Source organism: Coregonus lavaretus (genome assembly GCF_964263955.1).
Source record: "Coregonus lavaretus genome assembly, chromosome: 40".
Taxonomy (NCBI): Eukaryota; Metazoa; Chordata; class Actinopteri; order Salmoniformes; family Salmonidae; genus Coregonus; species Coregonus lavaretus.
Genome location: NC_140027.1, coordinates 11,920,150 through 11,938,103, shown reverse-complemented (window position 1 = coordinate 11,938,103; position 17,954 = coordinate 11,920,150). Strand labels below are relative to the sequence as shown.

The 17,954-nt window shown below is 40.7% G+C and overlaps 1 protein-coding gene across 1 annotated transcript in view; it reads right to left on the bottom strand.

Annotated features, from left to right (window-relative positions):
- LOC311113548 (apoptosis-stimulating of p53 protein 2-like) overlaps window positions 1-9,621 on the bottom strand; it is a gene marked incomplete at both ends in the record, with an annotated part of 48,428 nt that extends 38,807 nt beyond the window's left edge. Inside the window, one exon of the mRNA XM_084156799.1 lies at window positions 9,595-9,621. Within this exon, the coding sequence (XP_084012925.1) occupies window positions 9,595-9,621 (27 nt within the window). The remainder of the gene's footprint in view (window positions 1-9,594) is intronic.
- Window positions 9,622-17,954: the final 8,333 nt, after the last annotated feature.

Sequence of the window (17,954 nt, the reverse complement as noted above, 5' to 3'; positions counted from 1 at the left end):
TTTGTATCTTGTAAAGCTGCTTAAAAAAATATGTGGACCCCAGCTTGTTTCTCTGTATACAGCACACTTCTCAACAGAAAATGTATTTAAACTAACGCTGTTCATCAACTAAACCACACTTACACTAATGTATTCATTTATTGAATGGTAATAGGTACATTTTTGACTAAATACACGTCTTAAGGAAGCCCATGCTTGAACCCCCCCCCCCCCCCCCCCTTTTTTCAAAGGGGACGCGGACATTGGAGGCATTTGCTAATTCCCTGGCATGTCCCTGTTTGCTTGGCACCACTCACTGAATGCATGGCATGTAAAGACATACATTGTGCTTTTGTACGACCTGTCGAATACAAATCGACCGAACATCAAATTACATGCAAAGTAGCACACTTGTATTTCCATACACAAATGTATAGGAGAGCGATCATTGCTGGCTCTTGGCCTGCGTCCCAAATTGAACCCTATTCCCTATGTAGTGCAATACTTTTGATCCGGACCCATAGGGATCTGGTCAAAAGTAGTGCACTATGTAGGGAAAAGGTTACCATTTTGGATGCACTCTTGCAGTGGATGACCAAGCCTTTAACAGAATAGGGGAATGTTCTTTTCCCCTCAGAGAATAATCAGTTCTTATGGAAATGTGGCTTCTTTTTTTTTTAATGGATCGCCAATGATGATGTCCTTGTGCTATCCCCCACCGTCGACCTTCTCGTACTGTATGTACAGTGGGGTCCGAAATTATTAACACCCTTGATAAGGATTAGCAGAAATGTATGGTAAATAATGTATTGTGTCATTTTGGAGTCACTTTTATTGTAAATAAGAATAGAATATGTTTCTAAACACTTCTACATTAATGTGGATGCTACCATGATTACGATTAATTCTGAATGAATTGTGAATAATGATGAGTGAGAAAGTTACAGAGGGCCAAAGATCGTGCCCCCAACACATGGTAACCTCCCCTGTTATTGGTAAAGGTTAGCATGTCTTGAGGGTATGATCTTTGACCCTCTAATCTTCTCACTCATTATTCAGGATTTATTCAGGATTATCCGTAATAATTACATTTACATTTTAGTCATTTAGCAGACGCTCTTATCCAGAGCGACTTACAGTTAGCGCATACATTATTTTATCGAACCCACAACCCTGGCGTTGCAAACGCCATGCTCTACCAACTGAGCTACATCCCCTATAGTAGCATACACATTAATGCAGTAGTGTTTAGAAACATATTCTATTCTTATTTATAATAAAAGTGACTCCAAAATGACACAATACATTATTTATCATTCATTTCTATTGGGAACAAACTAATCTGAAACACAACCAAAACGAACTGCAAATGCATCCAACAGGTTTGTAGTCACAAGCTTGATGTAGTCATTGCGTGCTAGGAATATGGGACCAAATACTAAACTTTTGACTACTTTATTTATAAGAATCTTTAGGGGTGTCAATCATTTTGACCCCTACCTTTGAGGGAAAAATATATATAACTTGTTAAACAAAATCTCTTTCTCTAAGCAATTGTATTAGTATATCATTTCCCAATTTTTTTTAGCATACAATATAGCTCAGTATTTGAATTATTTATTTTATACAGTCATTATTGCTCATCTTTATCAAGGGTGTCAATAATTTTAGACCCCACTGCATATCTTGGAGAACAAGAAGTAGAATAGAATACTTTACTGCCTTTGAGAGAAGTTGTCCTATAGGCTACACTGTATTCCAGGTAGCCTCCACATACAGATCATTCCAGTTATCAGAATAAGACGTGTGCATTGGCAGTAGTTGTATAAAAAAAAAGCCCACATAGAATTGAAAACAATCAATTCTAATTCTATGGATAGATTCGCTGGTTCTAATCCCCGAGCCGACTAGGTGAAAAATCTGTCGATGTGCCCTTGAGCAAGGCACTTAACCCTAATTGCTCCTGTAAGTCGCTCTGGATAAGAGCGTCTGCTAAATAACTAAAATGTAAAATGTAAATTCTATATAAAAACACTGTTATGGCAGGCGGCTTGATTGAATACAATTCCCCTGAGTCACACAGCAGGGGAAAGGCAGAGCCCTAATAACAACACTGCCCTTCTATTCAGACAGATCAGACAGCTCCGGGGTGAAGTTTCCACTTAGTACATATCTAGGATCAGCGTCCCCTCCCCCAATCCTAAAAATGCAAAACTGACCCATGATGAGTATCTGGGGCAACTTAACCCTACTCCTATCAGACATTGGCCTGTGAGGTCTAGTCTGTGGTAAAAAAAAATAAAAAATCACAGTGTGGGGCATCTAAGGAGATCGGTTAGGCTAAACTTCTCATTAATGGCGCATCAGTATGACTGAGTATAAACCTCATTAGCAATAGGGATTATAATTGATGGAGGATAAGGTGATGAGCTAAGTGCTATGAGTTCTTCGGAAAGGTTTGCTGTAATTGCTAATTGTTCCTCTGTTATTAGGTGAGATAAACATAGGCTTCGGGCATTTGACCACGATGACTCGGACTAGAGGCTCTATATGACCTTCCTTTAACAAATGTAAACTAAAAGGTTCTGTATTTCATAAAGTAACCATGAACAACTCACTGTTGATAGGGATAGACTAAATTAATCGTGGATGGTGGTCTTAATCCGAAATCTAATTACTGACAAAGCCCTTCTTGCGACTGCAAATTTCTCCCAAAAAAAACAACTTGCGTGAGATGCCTTGAGGAAATCTAAATAACATTTTTTGTGACATTCATTCTTGGTGAATTATTGTGCTGTGGTGATAAAAATACTAGAGCGCTCAAAAGTAGGCATGGGAGGAGAACAAGTTGAAATGATACACACAAGTTGTTATAGGACCAACTGACCATTACATTTTGTTAAACAGGTTGAGTGAATTGTCGATATACCATGACGGACACACATGGAAAGCGAATTAATTGGAATAGAGAGTGAATAGAGATGAAGTTTGCTGTGACGGCAGTTACAAGCTACAGGAGTAATCCAACCCCACTGGAGTCATTCATTATTCATGCCAATACAGCATCCAACAAATGAGCATCTGTCGATACAGATACATGCATCATCCGGGCAAAGCCATCCTACGGAGTCCAACTTCAAAGAACTGTTGCGTTTCCTCTTGAAACGGGGACCTTTTCAGTTAAAGCGGTATCATTTTATCCATTACGCATTTCAAAAAAGATATTAGCACTAACCCTTGACTTGTGGTTGGGTGGATCTTTAATAAATGTTGGCAGATTGGGATAAGCTTGCGAGCCGCCTCCGCCGGTCAGCTCCCAATGTTTTTAAACTGCGGCCTGGACCCAGGCCATATGGCCAGGCTCACGTGACTTTACTATTGAATCAACGTAGCAGCAGCAACCCTCCCCCGTTCCCAACCCCCACTGTGCTGAGCATTACTCTGGGAGCAGAAAAACAGTACTGGGTGAAAGCAAACACAACCCAGTCGCTCAAATGTTTTGTTTACATTTTGACATGGCATTTGGGACAATGGGAAATGTAATTGAAAATCTCCACCACAGCCGTGGAGCAGTACTTTTGACTAATCGCCTAATTAATTTATAAATAGCCTAAGTGTAGCAGCAGGAAGATTGTGTGTGTGTGTGTCTGTGTGCTTGCTTACTGGTCACTGTGGTAACAGTTGCAAAGGCACTCCGTAACCCCAGGTGTGGGATGAGTTTAACAATGGTAATCAATGGTATTTGGAACCAGATAACAGAGTCTAGCCTATCAACTAATCTATTATTTACCCCTATCTGTATCACCCCTGACCCTGCTAAATAATTGTGTTGTTTCCACAAAATTATCATGTCTCTCCCATATAACTGGTGTTACCTTTTGGTGCTAACCCTGGCTAATACCTCACTTGTAGGTACGAGGTCCTCCTTTCTCAGTTCACATAACCACATGATGGAACAGCCTGAAATAGATTTAGCCTAAGCACCATATTTATGAATTCTACCAGGGCTAACAATGATCTTCCAGGATCAGGGGTGGCAGGTATCTTAGTGGTTAAGAGCGTTGTGCCAGTAACCGAAAGGTCGCTGGTTCTAATCCCCGAGCTGACTAGGTGAAAAAGCTGTCGATGTGCCCTTGAGCAAGGCACTTAACCCTAATTGCTCCTGTAAGTCACTCTGGATAAGAGCGTCTGCTAAATGACTAAAATGTAAAATAAAGAAACACAAGATGTTGGGCCAACATCATTGGGCTCCCAAGAGGAACAAACAGACATGCTGAGTTATAAATCTCATCAATTTTACAGTTTAACAAAGGGACATTGTTCTTCAAATAATAGCTGTACTTCTTGTTTTGTGTCTACTTTCCAACCCATGTTTAACTAGCAAAATTACACAACTGATAAGGCAACTAACTTCTTCTTCACTAGGTTCAACTGTTGTTGTCAAGATGTGTCATACACTCATTAGTCAAGATTTTTTTAAAGAACAGTGTCTGGTTGAACAAGAAAAGGGACAATTTTTAGATGTTGTTGGGGATGACATGTTGGCTCTAATTCACACATCACTAGGGTATATTGTTACACAGTAACCATGTACTCTACCATGTCCAGGGTCTATAAGGACAGTAAATCCTCACTTGGAAACACCGGACCTCAGGGGAGCCAAACAAGTGACACACTCAAGAGCTTAGATAATATCTTGATTTACCATTCTGCAGACCAGCTAATAATAGAATACCATTGTGCCCATTGTGTGTGGAAACCTGCACCCACCTCATGGAAAATCTAAATGTAGAAGCCTATTCAGTCAAAGGTTGTCTAGGGTACGACTGACAAAGATTAGTGCAATGCAGGAAAGCCTGTTCAAATTTGTAGGAAGATTAGTTTGTATTTTGTTTCACATAGTACAGTTTTATAAACAAATTCAGTCACGCTTTCTTGCAGCACACAAAGAGGATCTTGTAAGTATTTTACCCAAGAGTGGTTACAGCAGTCGTGCTCTGTGTCTGGTAAGATTTGAGGCTCACACTACCTCTCATTTGACTATGCATGGTATACATTCTACTCCCGATGCAAGGGCCTGAGACTGCTATGAATGGATGCACTCAACCAAAGTATGCATTATCGGTACTTCTGTACCTAAACAGTTTGAACTCCAATGTGCATTTACCTGTAGTCAACTGCAAGTTTTCCAGTATCACTGCCAAGTGAGATCAAGTTTATAAATTGTCTTAATGGGCTGATGCGAGAGTGGATTGCGCAGTCAGATAGAACAGAGTAAATAGGCATTTTAACGTCATAGATTTAGCCGGTGGTAACTTGTGGAATAGACACCGGCTGGAATGCGGTTTTAACCAATCAGCATTCAGGATTAGAACCGCCTGTTGTATAAAAAAACAACAAGGGTTACATTTTGTAAGCTGGGTTGTTCTACATGAATTCAATCACTTTTTGACAGCACCCCTTTTGATTTGAACGAAACCTTCCATTCATGTTTTCCCATGGTAGAAGTGGTCAGAAAGTGACTTTTTGGACATGAAGGAGCTCAAAGTTGACCCATTTTGCATACCCCACCTTACCATGAGATTAGACATCCATATCTTCATCACTGAAAAACATCAACAATTGAGTCTGATATCATTTGAAAGCTTACAGAGTTGTCAAACTATTGTATAATTTCATTTTTTTAAATAAAAATTGTCATTTTTTAACCTTTAAAACTCAAATCTGCAGTTGAAGCAATAACAAAGCGTCACCCCGCCTCTGTTTTGGTGAAAAGCTAACAGATGGGCCTGGAGAAATGTAACCACTAAAATCCATAGACAGAGATATGGATTCAAGGACTGACTATCCATGATATCAAAATGATAGTTTTAACCATGTTGAGGTTTGTTTACATTTATGTTTTTTTTTTACAAACATAGGAGTAAAACAATCTTATATGGTTCTGATGGGATACGACAGTTGAACTAAGCTCATGAGGCATTTATAAGTTATATTCTTCAAGAATCAATGGGTATAAGTCCAAAAATGGATGTAGCAACTAAGGATTGTAGCTTTAACATAAATTATCTAAAAATGCGTAGGCCTAAACGCCGTTTTTTCATTCAATAAGAATTTAACAGAAGGAAATCTGACAGATTGTGCTTAACTTTAAGATTCTGGAGGTTATTCCCGAGTTTGCCATTGCAAACGTAAGTACCAATGATGAATTATGGCTTTCCAGAAGTGAAATAGGCTATTCCCACTGGGCACAAACAGTTTTTTTTGTTGTACTTTTACCCCTTTTTCATGATATCCAATTGGTAGTTATAGTCTTGTCCCATCGCTGCAACTCCCCTACGGACTCAGGAGAGGCAAAAGTCGAGAGCCAAGCGTCCTCCGAAACATGATCCTGCCAAGCTGCACTGCTCGCTTAACCCGGAAGCCACCTGCACCAATGTGCCAGAGGAAACACCGTCCAACTGGCGACCGAGTCAGCTTGCAGGCACCCAGCCCACCACAAGGAGTCGCTAGAGTGTGATGGGACAAGGAAATCCTGGCCGGCCAAACCCTCCCCTAACCCAGACAACGCTGAGCCAATTGTGCTCCGCCTCATGGGTCTCATGGTCACTGCCGGCTGTGACACAGCCTGGGATCGAACCCGAGTCTGTAGTGACACCTCAAGCAATGCGATGCAGTGCCTTAGACCGCTGTGCCACTCAGGAGGCTGTTTTTTTTTTTTACAAGATTACAAACAATCAATTTGACACTCATTGGATTTACACACAAAAAGGCAATGGTCAAAAACGTTATCACCATGTCATCCAACAATGTTGTGTATGGACAGAATAGCTTACAATTAGTTTATGTCAGACAACCACAAACCTTTAAATTGGGATTTTACTTGTGTGTGGTCCATTGAAGCCTTTCAGGCGAAATATGGTGTAGTAGCCTAATTGGCAGTTAACCTCATATGCATGCAGCATGATTTTAAACCATTCTTTAATTTCTGAAATTTCATGAGTCATGAGATATGATTTAAGGAAAGCAAAACCTGCTAGCTAGACATTCAGAGAACACATGGAATTGCTGAACAACATTAGCATGAGCAGCATTAGTGGATTCGGCGGCTCGCCTTCAAAATAAAAGTCCGCCATTGAAACGGATGTAAACAGATGAAACTAGTGAAAATAAAGTCCCGCAATAAGAGCTACGACACTAATATTTGTGCATACTCTTTAGAATTGTAATCTGTGGGTGTCACGGAGTAGGCTGAAACCCATTTGATGGACCCAAGATCCATAGGTAAGGCTATACATGTTCAATACACATACAGTAGGTTGACTGGTGATCTTAAAGGAAAAATCCACCCAAAACCACTCATTCCTTTAATTTACAGTGTTAAATAAAACTAATATGTGAGAACAATATTTTTTTGTGAACAAATGTTGCATTTTGCCGTTAAAGTAAGGTTGGTAGCAATAATGAAAATCGTTGTGGAAATCTGTTGCATCTCAAGTCTATTACAAAATCCACAATGCAATGCTCTCTATGGGCTGGCTAGCTGGCTAGCTAACTAGCAAACGTAGCTATACACAATAATACCAAAGAAATATCAGCATGTAACGTAGCTAGTTAGCTGTAAAATCGCCTAAACAAACTGCACGATCAATTTAGGAGTCTACAATCTCACCATGTTCAACCTGCAGATCGATGTGCCTCACAGAATGGGCCGTGAGGTGCATTCTGGGTGATTCTGGAACAAGGAGCGCTCTCAGTCAAGGAGTGAATGGGAGTCTATTGGGCGGTAGCTCAAAAACCCAACATTAGCACTCATTTCGTCAACAAGAAGTACAACATTACAAATCTTTTCCGAGATGTGAGATAATGAAATTGCTATCTGTAGTATCGTATAGCTTTGGAATCGTAACATTAAGTACTTTCGAGGAAAATAAGCACGTTTCTTGACATATACACTGACTTTGAAAAGGGATTGCGTGACGATTAGCTTAGCAACCGCGTGACGCATCATGACAACGTGAACGCGATTGGTCAACAGTCTGCTGGGTGGGGTGTTATACATGCCTTCATTCATTGGATTCCTATTTCCTTTCTATAATACAGTACCTATGGCAACTGCACCATGCAATGCACCCTGGACTAAAGAGGCAGACAAACAGGAAACATTTGCTAAACCCTCCATTAAATTACACATTTCTCAAGGTAGGAATATCACAAAAATATGATCAATGACACATTCAAGAGAAGACATCCTCTCGAGTTATGACATCGGCCAGTATTGAAATCTGACATGTATGATAGACATTTCGCCATCTAAAAGTCGTATTCCTATTAACTTCCAGTGCAGTGAGAACGACTATCAAGGTGCTATGTGATACCAGACGGAGTTCTGCCTGCTTGATTGCCAATAACTTAGATACACATGAAAACATGAAATGACCCAGGGAATCGATAGAACATCACTCAGGGATACACAAAAACAATATAACATTCAAAATGGGTGAACCTTTCCTTTAATATGTTGCTAATTTCACAGTGGTTTCAGAGTCCCGCAATAAGAGCTATGACAGCTAATATTTGTGAAAACTGTTTACAGTTCTGTTCTGTGGGTGTCACTGAGTAGGCTGATAACCCATTTTAAATGGACCCAAGATCCATAGGTAAGGCTGTAACATTGCAATATATGTATGCCCCCATTGCAATTCTGAAGTCTATACATCCACAGTGCAATTTCAAATGATTTTTTACTTTTTTGTGTCAGATTAACTAGTTATTGTCTTTTGTTGAATTTATATAACAACACTCCAACCTTGTTTAGCAGGTTCTAGTACAATTGTGGCATGATTCCACAATGTTTATCTGTTTGCATCAGTTTCAATGGGGGACTTTTATTTTGAAGGCAAACCGCCGATTCCACTACTGCTATTAATGCTAATGTTGTATACAACACTCTGGTCAAGGAAGCCCATAATTGGCCAAGATGTGGGGTATTCAGACTTTATACGCAAGGTTACAAACAGTTAATAGCCCACTGTGCTTTATTATTACTCTGGATTGGAAGACTGAGTTTACTGAAAGTCATTAACACAGCCAGTAATCAATTGGAAATGGAAGGCTACAAGCCCAATTTGTAAATCGCTCTGGATAAGAGCGTCTGCTAAATGACGAAAATGAAAATGAAGCGCGGCAGGTAACCTAGCGGTTAAGAGCGTTGGGCCAGTAACCGAAACATCACTGGTTCGAAACCCGATTTGACTGGGTCAAAAATCTGTCAACGTGCCCTTGAGCAAGGTACTTAACCCTAATTGCTCTTATAAGTCTGCTAAATGACAAAAATATTCAGTATTTACATTACCTGCTATTCGATACACTGTCTGTTGCCAGCAACATGTTGATTGTCAGTGTGCTAAAAACCTGTTCAGATTTTGTGTGGTGATCCTGCCTTTGTCTCAATATAACAGAGGAATAGGGATGCTATAGGCTGAGAAACAAGATAAAACATAGCCTAAGGAGTGAGGTCATATGCAAACAATTCTCTCTTGTCTAATCGAAATCTTAATCATAACACGAACATGTGACCTCACTCCTTAGGCTATGTTTGTTACAATAACTCACCGGCATCATATTGGCTCCGTATCGCATGCAACGTTGGCTACTGCTATCTTCGGCTCGAGGATATTAAATCCCTCACGTATTCGATAATCCAACAGAGCAGTGACATCCGATCAAATGTATTCCTTTTTTCTGTCGCCCCCGTCTATTATACGCACGAGCGCCTCTCTAATTTTACATTCTCCCGTTCCACAATTATTTATGTTGTCTTTACTGGAGACCTGTTGCACTGGTACTGTAACAAGGCTCTTCTCAATGACAACGATCTATCTCTTGAAATAATTTATCAGGATTAGTCCGGTGGCCACCTAATCGACATGGCCATTTGGTCCAACAAAGGTCTCCTGCAAATGTGCAGCCATGAACAATAGAACGGCAAAAATAGCCTACTGTACGTCCACTATTAAATCCAATTTTCAATCCATCTTTATCCCTATCTATTAAATACTTACATTTTTAGACGAATGTGTATCTATAAGGGCACTTGCCAACTAGAAAAGCTATCGGTTGAATTAACAAACGTCGGCAACCCAACCCTAAAACGAGTGACGCGTTCTGCGAATATAATAATGCTGCGTTCTTTACCAAATGGGAAGGTGGTAAACATCAGTTGTGAAGCGGTAAATAGGAGTTGTGTGCATTCACATTACATTTTAGTCATTTAGCAGACGCTCTTATCCAGAGCGACTTACAGTTAGTGAGTGCATACATTTTTCATACTGGCCCCCCGTGGGAAACGAACCCACAACCCTGGCGTTGTAAGCGACTAAGCAACAGGGGACCTATGGGGGACCACATGCATTCAACTCGTTGAGAAACGCTGATTGGCTAATGGGAAACAAGCTGCGTCAACCATCAATTAAAAGTAGAGCTATCATGCTCGTAAACAAATTAGACTTCAAAAAACATATTAATAGATTCGTTTTAAAATAATACTGTTTTGTTGTTGCATTTAACTGCCAAAAATGCTGTTATAGCAGCCTGGTCTTATAGACTAGCCAGAACATAGTAAACATACACTCAAATGATTATGGTATGTTAAGTTTGGTATGTAAGACTTTTTGGGCGACCAAACCAAATTCAAAATTAAATCAAATCAAATGTTATTTGTTGTTATATTATTATGTATGTCTGCTAAATGACTAAAATGTAAATGTAAATGTTATGGTTGCTTATTTTTTTTACTTTAGTTTATTTAGTAAATATCTTTCTTAAATCCTTTTTTTTCTTAAAACTGCATTGTTGGTTAAGGGCTTGTAAGTAAGCATTTCACCGTAAGGTCTACACTTGTTGTATTCGGCGCATTTGACAATTGGTTGTGAACGCAGCTGAATCCCCCCTGGCAACAATAAACTCCTCCTTGTTTCACCGTGCTGGGATGTGGCTTCTACCGCCCCCATGACAGCGTGTTGAAAATAGGGATGTCCACAGTAGCATCGAAATCCAGGTACAATATAATGTAGTTTAGGGAAGTTCAATCAGTAAGGCTGGTCTGAATGCTTGAGTTAACTTAATACAGTAAGCATAATATAATTCACATCGTTTACTATTCTATATGCATAGTGGGAATGTACATGTTAGAGGTTACAAACATTATCATCATCAGCATAGAGCCCCACAGTGGAGGTGTCATAATACCCATAAAAGCTAGCGGTCAAACAAGGAAATGGTTCCAATCATTCATTTTTCCCATAGGGGATTTTAGAAACACTTAAAATAAGTGCTGTGTTTCGTGTAGGCTTACACTGGCGTGACGTTTTGATAACCATGGAAATCTCTCTCAGACAAGGTAACTTTTATGGATATTATGACTCACACTGTGGTACTCTATAGTGTCATATCTCTCCTCCCGCTTAATGTCATGCGCCGTTCACGTGCTAGTCAGAACTCTGACATTTTCGACTTGCTATCTGGATGAACGCGGCATGTATATAGCTACAACAAATTAGCAAGTTGAACATTTCGGAGTTTCCTAGTTCCGACTAGCAAGTGAACGCGGCATCATTCACCTACACTAAACAATTTCTGTATGGACCTCGCTTTGTGCACGGGGGCATTGTTATGCTGAAACAGGAAAGGGCATTTGCCAAACTGTTGCCACAAAGTTGGAAGCACAGAATCATCTAGAATATAATTGTATGCTGTGAAAAACAGCCCCAGACCATTATTCCTCCTCCACTAATCTTTACAGTTGTTACTATGCATTGGGGCAGGTAGTGTTCTCCTGGCATCTGCCAAACCCAGATTCGTCCATTGGACTGCCAAATGGTGAAGCGTGATTCATCACTCCAGAGAACGCGTTTCCACTGCTCCAGAGTCCAATGGCGATGATCTTTACACCACTCCAGCCGACGCTTGGCATTGCACATGGTGATCTTAGGTTTGTGTGCGGCTGCTCGGCCATGGAAACTCATTTCATGAAGCTCCCGAGTTATTGTGCTGATATTGCTTCCAGAGGCAGTTTGGAACTCGGTAGTGAGTGTTGCAATCGCGCTTCAGCACTCAGCAGTCCCGTTCTGTGAGCTTGTGTGGCCTACCACTTCATGGCTGAGCCGTTGTTGCTCCTAGACGTATCCACTTCACAATAACAGCACATACAGTTGACCGGGGCAGCTAGAGCAGGGCATAAATTGGACGAACTGACTTGTTGGAAAGGTGGCATCCTATGACGGTGCCACATTAAATGTTTGTCTATGGAGATTGCATGGCTGTGTGCTCGATTTTATACACCTTTCAGCAACGGGTGTGGCTGAAATAGCCAAACCCACTAATATGAAGGGGTGTCCACATACCTTTGTATATGTAGTGAATTTACCTTATAACCTATGAGCACGGCACAATAATGCACATTCCTCACACTTGCTGTTTAACCTATGGACTCACCCGAGCAATTCTAACCTTTCTCTCTCTCAAACAATGGGCGTAAACCTTGCGATGTAGCCTATTTATAAGTCAAACTTACCCATGTTCTCTTACTTGCTGTGTTACAGCAAAAGTTACTGACAACCCATCCACATCTTGTCGTTCATTTACACTGAACAAAAATATAAACACAACATGCAACAACTTCAAAGATTTTAATAATAATAATAATATGCCATTTAGCAGACGCTTTTATCCAAAGCGACTTACAGTCATTTTACTGAGTTACATTTCATATAAGGAAATCAGTCAATTTAAATGAATTCATTAGGCCCTAATCTATGGATTTCACATGACTGGGAATACAGGAATGCATCTGTTGGTCACAGATACTGTACCTTAAAAAAAAGTAGGGGTGTGGATCAGAAACCAGTTAGTATCTGGTGTGACCACCATTTGCCTCGTGCAGCGCAACACATCTCCTTCGCATAGTTGATTAGGCTGTTGATTGTGGCCTGTGGAATGTTGTCCCACTCCGCATCAATGGCTGTGCGAAGTTGCTGGATATTGGCGGAAACTGGAACACGCTGTTGTACACGTCGATCCAGAGCATCCCAAACATGCTTAATGGGTGACATGTCTGGTGAGTATGCAGGCCATGGAAGAACTGGGACATTTTCAGCTTCCAGGAATTGTGTACAGATCCTTGCGACATGGGGCCATGCATTATCATGCAGAAACATGAGGTAGTGGCGGCGGATGAATGGCACGACAATGGGCCTCAGGATCACCTCACGGTATCTCTGTGCATTCAAATTGCCATCAATAAAATGCAATTGTGTCTGTTGTCCGTAGCTTATGCCTGCCCATACCATAACCCCACCGCCACCATGGGGCACTCTGTTCACAACATTAACATCAGCAAACCGCTCGCCCACACAACGCCATACACACTATCTGCCATCTGCCCGGTACAGTTGAAACTGGTATTCATCTGTGAAGAGCACACTTCTCCAGCATGCCGGTTACATGTGGTCTGCGGTTGTGAGGCCAGTTGAACGTACTGCCAAATTAGTGTACAAAATTGGAGAGATAAGCTTTTTGTGCGTTTGGCAAATTTTTGTGATTTGTTTTTCAGCTCATTAAACATGGGACTTTACATGTTGCGTTTATATATATTTTTCAGTATACATTATCATGCCTTTGCCTATTGTGGCAATTGTGTAGCCTACCTCACAACGCCATACACGCTGCCAGAGAAAATGTTAATTAATTTAGATCAGCCTCATTTCACTGTCATCTGCGTATTTTAGAATTTATAGTCACCGAGCTGATAACTGTAGGCTATTCAACAAGTGGAAATATTTGCGCCAAATTGATGCAAGTGGTGGACCTCAGCTACTAGGACAGATCACTGTTGTCCTCCATATATAAATTAGCCGGGAATAGCTCACAACTCCCAGCTCCATCAAGCACAAGGCTACAGGCTACTTGCCCAGCTGACATTTGACATTTAAGTGTTACTGTAGCACAGTGGGATAGGCACAAATCTGTTGATGTTAGGGCCAGCAAAGATTTAGGTGGGAGATAATTTGGGCACTTACAGTGCTTTTGGAAAGTACCCCTTGACTTTTTCCACATGTTGTTACGTTACAGTCTTATTCTAAAATGGATTAAATCGTTTTTTTTCCCCTCATCAATCTACACACAATAGCCCATAATGACAAAGCAAAAACATTTTTTATTTATTTAAATTTTGCATTCTTGTATTAAAAATAGGAAACATACAGTGGGGGGAAAAAGTATTTAGTCAGCCACCAATTGTGCAAGTTCTCCCACTTAAAAAGATGGGAGAGGCCTGTAATTTTCATCATAGGTACACGTCAACTATGACAGACAAATTGAGAAAAAAAATCCAGAAAATCACATTGTAGGATTTTTAATGAATTTATTTGCAAATTATGGTGGAAAATAAGTATTTGGTCACCTACAAACAAGCAAGATTTCTGGCTCTCACAAGACCTGTAACTTCTTCTTTAAGAGGCTCCTCTGTCCTCCACTCGTTACCTGTATTAATGGCACCTGTTTGAACTTGTTATCAGTATAAAAGACACCTATCCACAACCTCAAACAGTCACACTCCAAACTCCACTATGGCCAAGACCAAAGAGCTGTCAAAGGACACCAGAAACAAAATTGTAGACCTGCACCAGGCTGGGAAGACTGAATCTGCAATAGGTAAGCAGCTAGGTTTGAATAAATCAACTGTGGGAGCAATTATTAGGAAATGGAAGACATACAAGACCACTGATAATCTCCCTCGATCTGGGGCTCCACGCAAGATCTCACCCCGTGGGGTCAAAATGATCACAAGAACGGTGAGCAAAAATCCCAGAACCACACGGGGGGACCTAGTGAATGACCTGCAGAGAGCTGGGACCAAAGTAACAAAGCCTACCATCAGTAACACACTACTCCGCCAGGGACTCAAATCATGCAGTGCCAGACGTGTCCCCCTGCTTAAGCCAGTACATGTCCAGGCCCGTCTGAAGTTTGCTAGAGTGCATTTGGATGATCCAGAAGAGGATTGGGAGAATGTCATATGGTCAGATGAAACCAAAATAGAACTTTCTGGTAAAAACTCAACTCGTCGTGTTTGGAGGACAAAGAATGCTGAGTTGCATCCAAAGAACACCATACCTACTGTGAAGCATGGGGGTGGAAACATCATGCTTTGGGGCTGTTTTTCTGCAAAGGGACCAGGACGACTGATCCATGTAAAGGAAAGAATGAATGGGGCCATGTATCGTGAGATTTTGAGTGAAAACCTCCTTCCATCAGCAAGGGCATTGAAGATGAAACGTGGCTGGGTCTTTCAGCATGACAATGATCCCAAACACACCGCCCGGACAACGAAGGAGTGGCTTCGTAAGAAGCATTTCAAGGTCCTGGAGTGGCCTAGCCAGTCTCCAGATCTCAACCCCATAGAAAATCTTTGGAGGGAGTTGAAAGTCCGTGTTGCCCAGCGACAGCCCCAAAACATCACTGCTCTAGAGGAGATCTGCATGGAGGAATGGGCCAAAATACCAGCAACAGTGTGTGAAAACCTTGTGAAGACTTACAGAAAACGTTTGACCTGTGTCATTGCCAACAAAGGGTATATAACAAAGTATTGAGAAACTTTTGTTATTGACCAAATACTTATTTTCCACCATAATTTGCAAATAAATTCATTAAAAATCCTACAATGTGATTTTCTGGAAAGAAAATTCTCATTTTGTCTGTCATAGTTGACGTGTACCTATGATGAAAATTACAGGCCTCTCTCATCTTTTTAAGTGGGAGAACTTGCACAATTGGTGGCTGACTAAATACTTTTTTCCCCCACTGTATGCCTACCCCTTATTATAAATAACGTAGTCCCTTATATATCAAAACTCAATTCTCAAGCTAGGCCATATGATAACACTGGTAATAGGTCAGTTCTTGTAGCCCAGTGGTCACCAACCTTTTCTGAGTCAAGATCACTTTGAGTCAAAATGCAAGCCGGGATCTACCGCTCAGATTTTTTTTAAACATGACTTTAAAAAACGTAAGCCTATGCAACATTAACCAATTAAAAACAGTTCTGTAGCAATGAGGTTTGTGCAGTAGGCTATAGGCCCAATACATTATTACTGCATATTGGCTATGCTTGAATTGCCCTGCCAATGTTGTTCTTCTCAGACCATTTTGAAATTACATTTTAAAAAATGTAAGTATATGATCACACTGGTAATAGATAATTTGTGGCATTACTTGTGAGACACAACTGAGTGCGCATAATGTTATATACAGTACCAGTCAAAAGTTTGGACATACCTACTCATTCAAGGGTTTTTCTTTATTTTGACTATTTTCTACATTGTAGAATAATAGTGAAGATATCAAAACTATGAAATAACACATATGGAATCATGTAATAATCAAAAAAGTGTTAAACAAATAAAAATATATTTTAGATTCTTCAAAGTAGCCACCCTTTGCCTTGATGACAGCTTTGCACACGCTTGACATTCTCTCAACCAGCTTCACCTGGAATGCTTTACCAACAGTCTTGAAGGAGTTCCCACATATGCTTAGCACTTGTTGGCTGCTTTTCCTTCACTCCGACTCATCCCAAACCATCTCAATTGGGTTGAGGTCGGGGGATTGTGGAGGCCAGGTCATCTGATGTAGCACTCCATCACTCTCCTTCTTTTTAAAATAGCCCTTACACAGCCTGGAGGTGTGTTGGGTCATTGTCCTGTTGAAAAACAAGGTATAGTCCCACTAATCCCAAATCAGATGGGATGGCGTATCGCTGCAGAATCCTGTGGTAGCCATGCTGGTTAAGTGTGCCTTGAATTCTAAATAAATCACAGACAGTGTCACCAGCAAAGCACCACCACACCATAACACCTTCTCCTCCATGCTTTACGGTGGGAAATACACATGTGGAGATCATCCGTTCACCCACGCCGCGTCTCACAAAGACACAGTGGTTGGAACCAAAAATCTCAGATTTGGACTCCAGACCAAAGGACACATTTCCACCGGTCTAATGTCCATTGCTTGTGTTTCTTGGCCCAAGTGGGTCTCTTCTTCTTATTGGTGTCCTTTAGTAGTGTTTTTTTTGCAGCAATTCGACCATGAAGGCCTGATTCACACAGTCCCCTCTGAACAGTTGATGTTGAGATGTGTCTGTGACTTGAACTCTGTGAAGCATTTATTTGGGCTGCAATTTCTGAGGCTGGTAATTCTAATGAACTTATCCTCTGCAGCAGAGGTAACTCTGTGTCTTCCATTCCTGTGGTGGTCCTCATGAGAGCCAGTTTCATCATAGCGCTTGTTGGTTTTTGCGACTGCACTTTTCAAAGTTCTTGAAATGTTCCATATTGACTGACCTTCATGTCTTAAAGTAATGATGGACTGTCGTTTCTCTTTGCTTATTTGAGCTGTTCTTGCCATAATATGGACTTGGTCTTTTAACAAATAGGGCTATCTTCTGTATACCCCCCCTACCTTGTCACAACACAACTGATTGGCTCAAATGCATTAAGAAGGAAAGAAATTCCACAAATTAACTTTTAAGAAGGCACACCTATTCATTGAAATGCATTCCAGGTGACTACCTCATGAAGCTGGTTGAGAGAATGCCAAGAGTGTGCAAAGCTGTCATCAAGGCAAAGGGTGGCTATTTGAAGAATCTCAAATATAAAATATATTTTGATTTGTGTAACAATTTTTTGGTTACTACATGATTCCATATGTGTTATTTCATAGTTTTGATATCTTCACTATTATTCTACAATGTAAAAAATAGTACAAATAAAGAAAAACCCTTGAATGAGTACGTGTGTCCAAACCTTTGACTGTAGTGTATATTTTATTTTACTGATGGCCTGCATCTGATGGTCAGTCTGAGGGGACACAGTCTCCCTCCATCCACTGAGAAAAAGGGACACAGTCTTCCAGCTGAT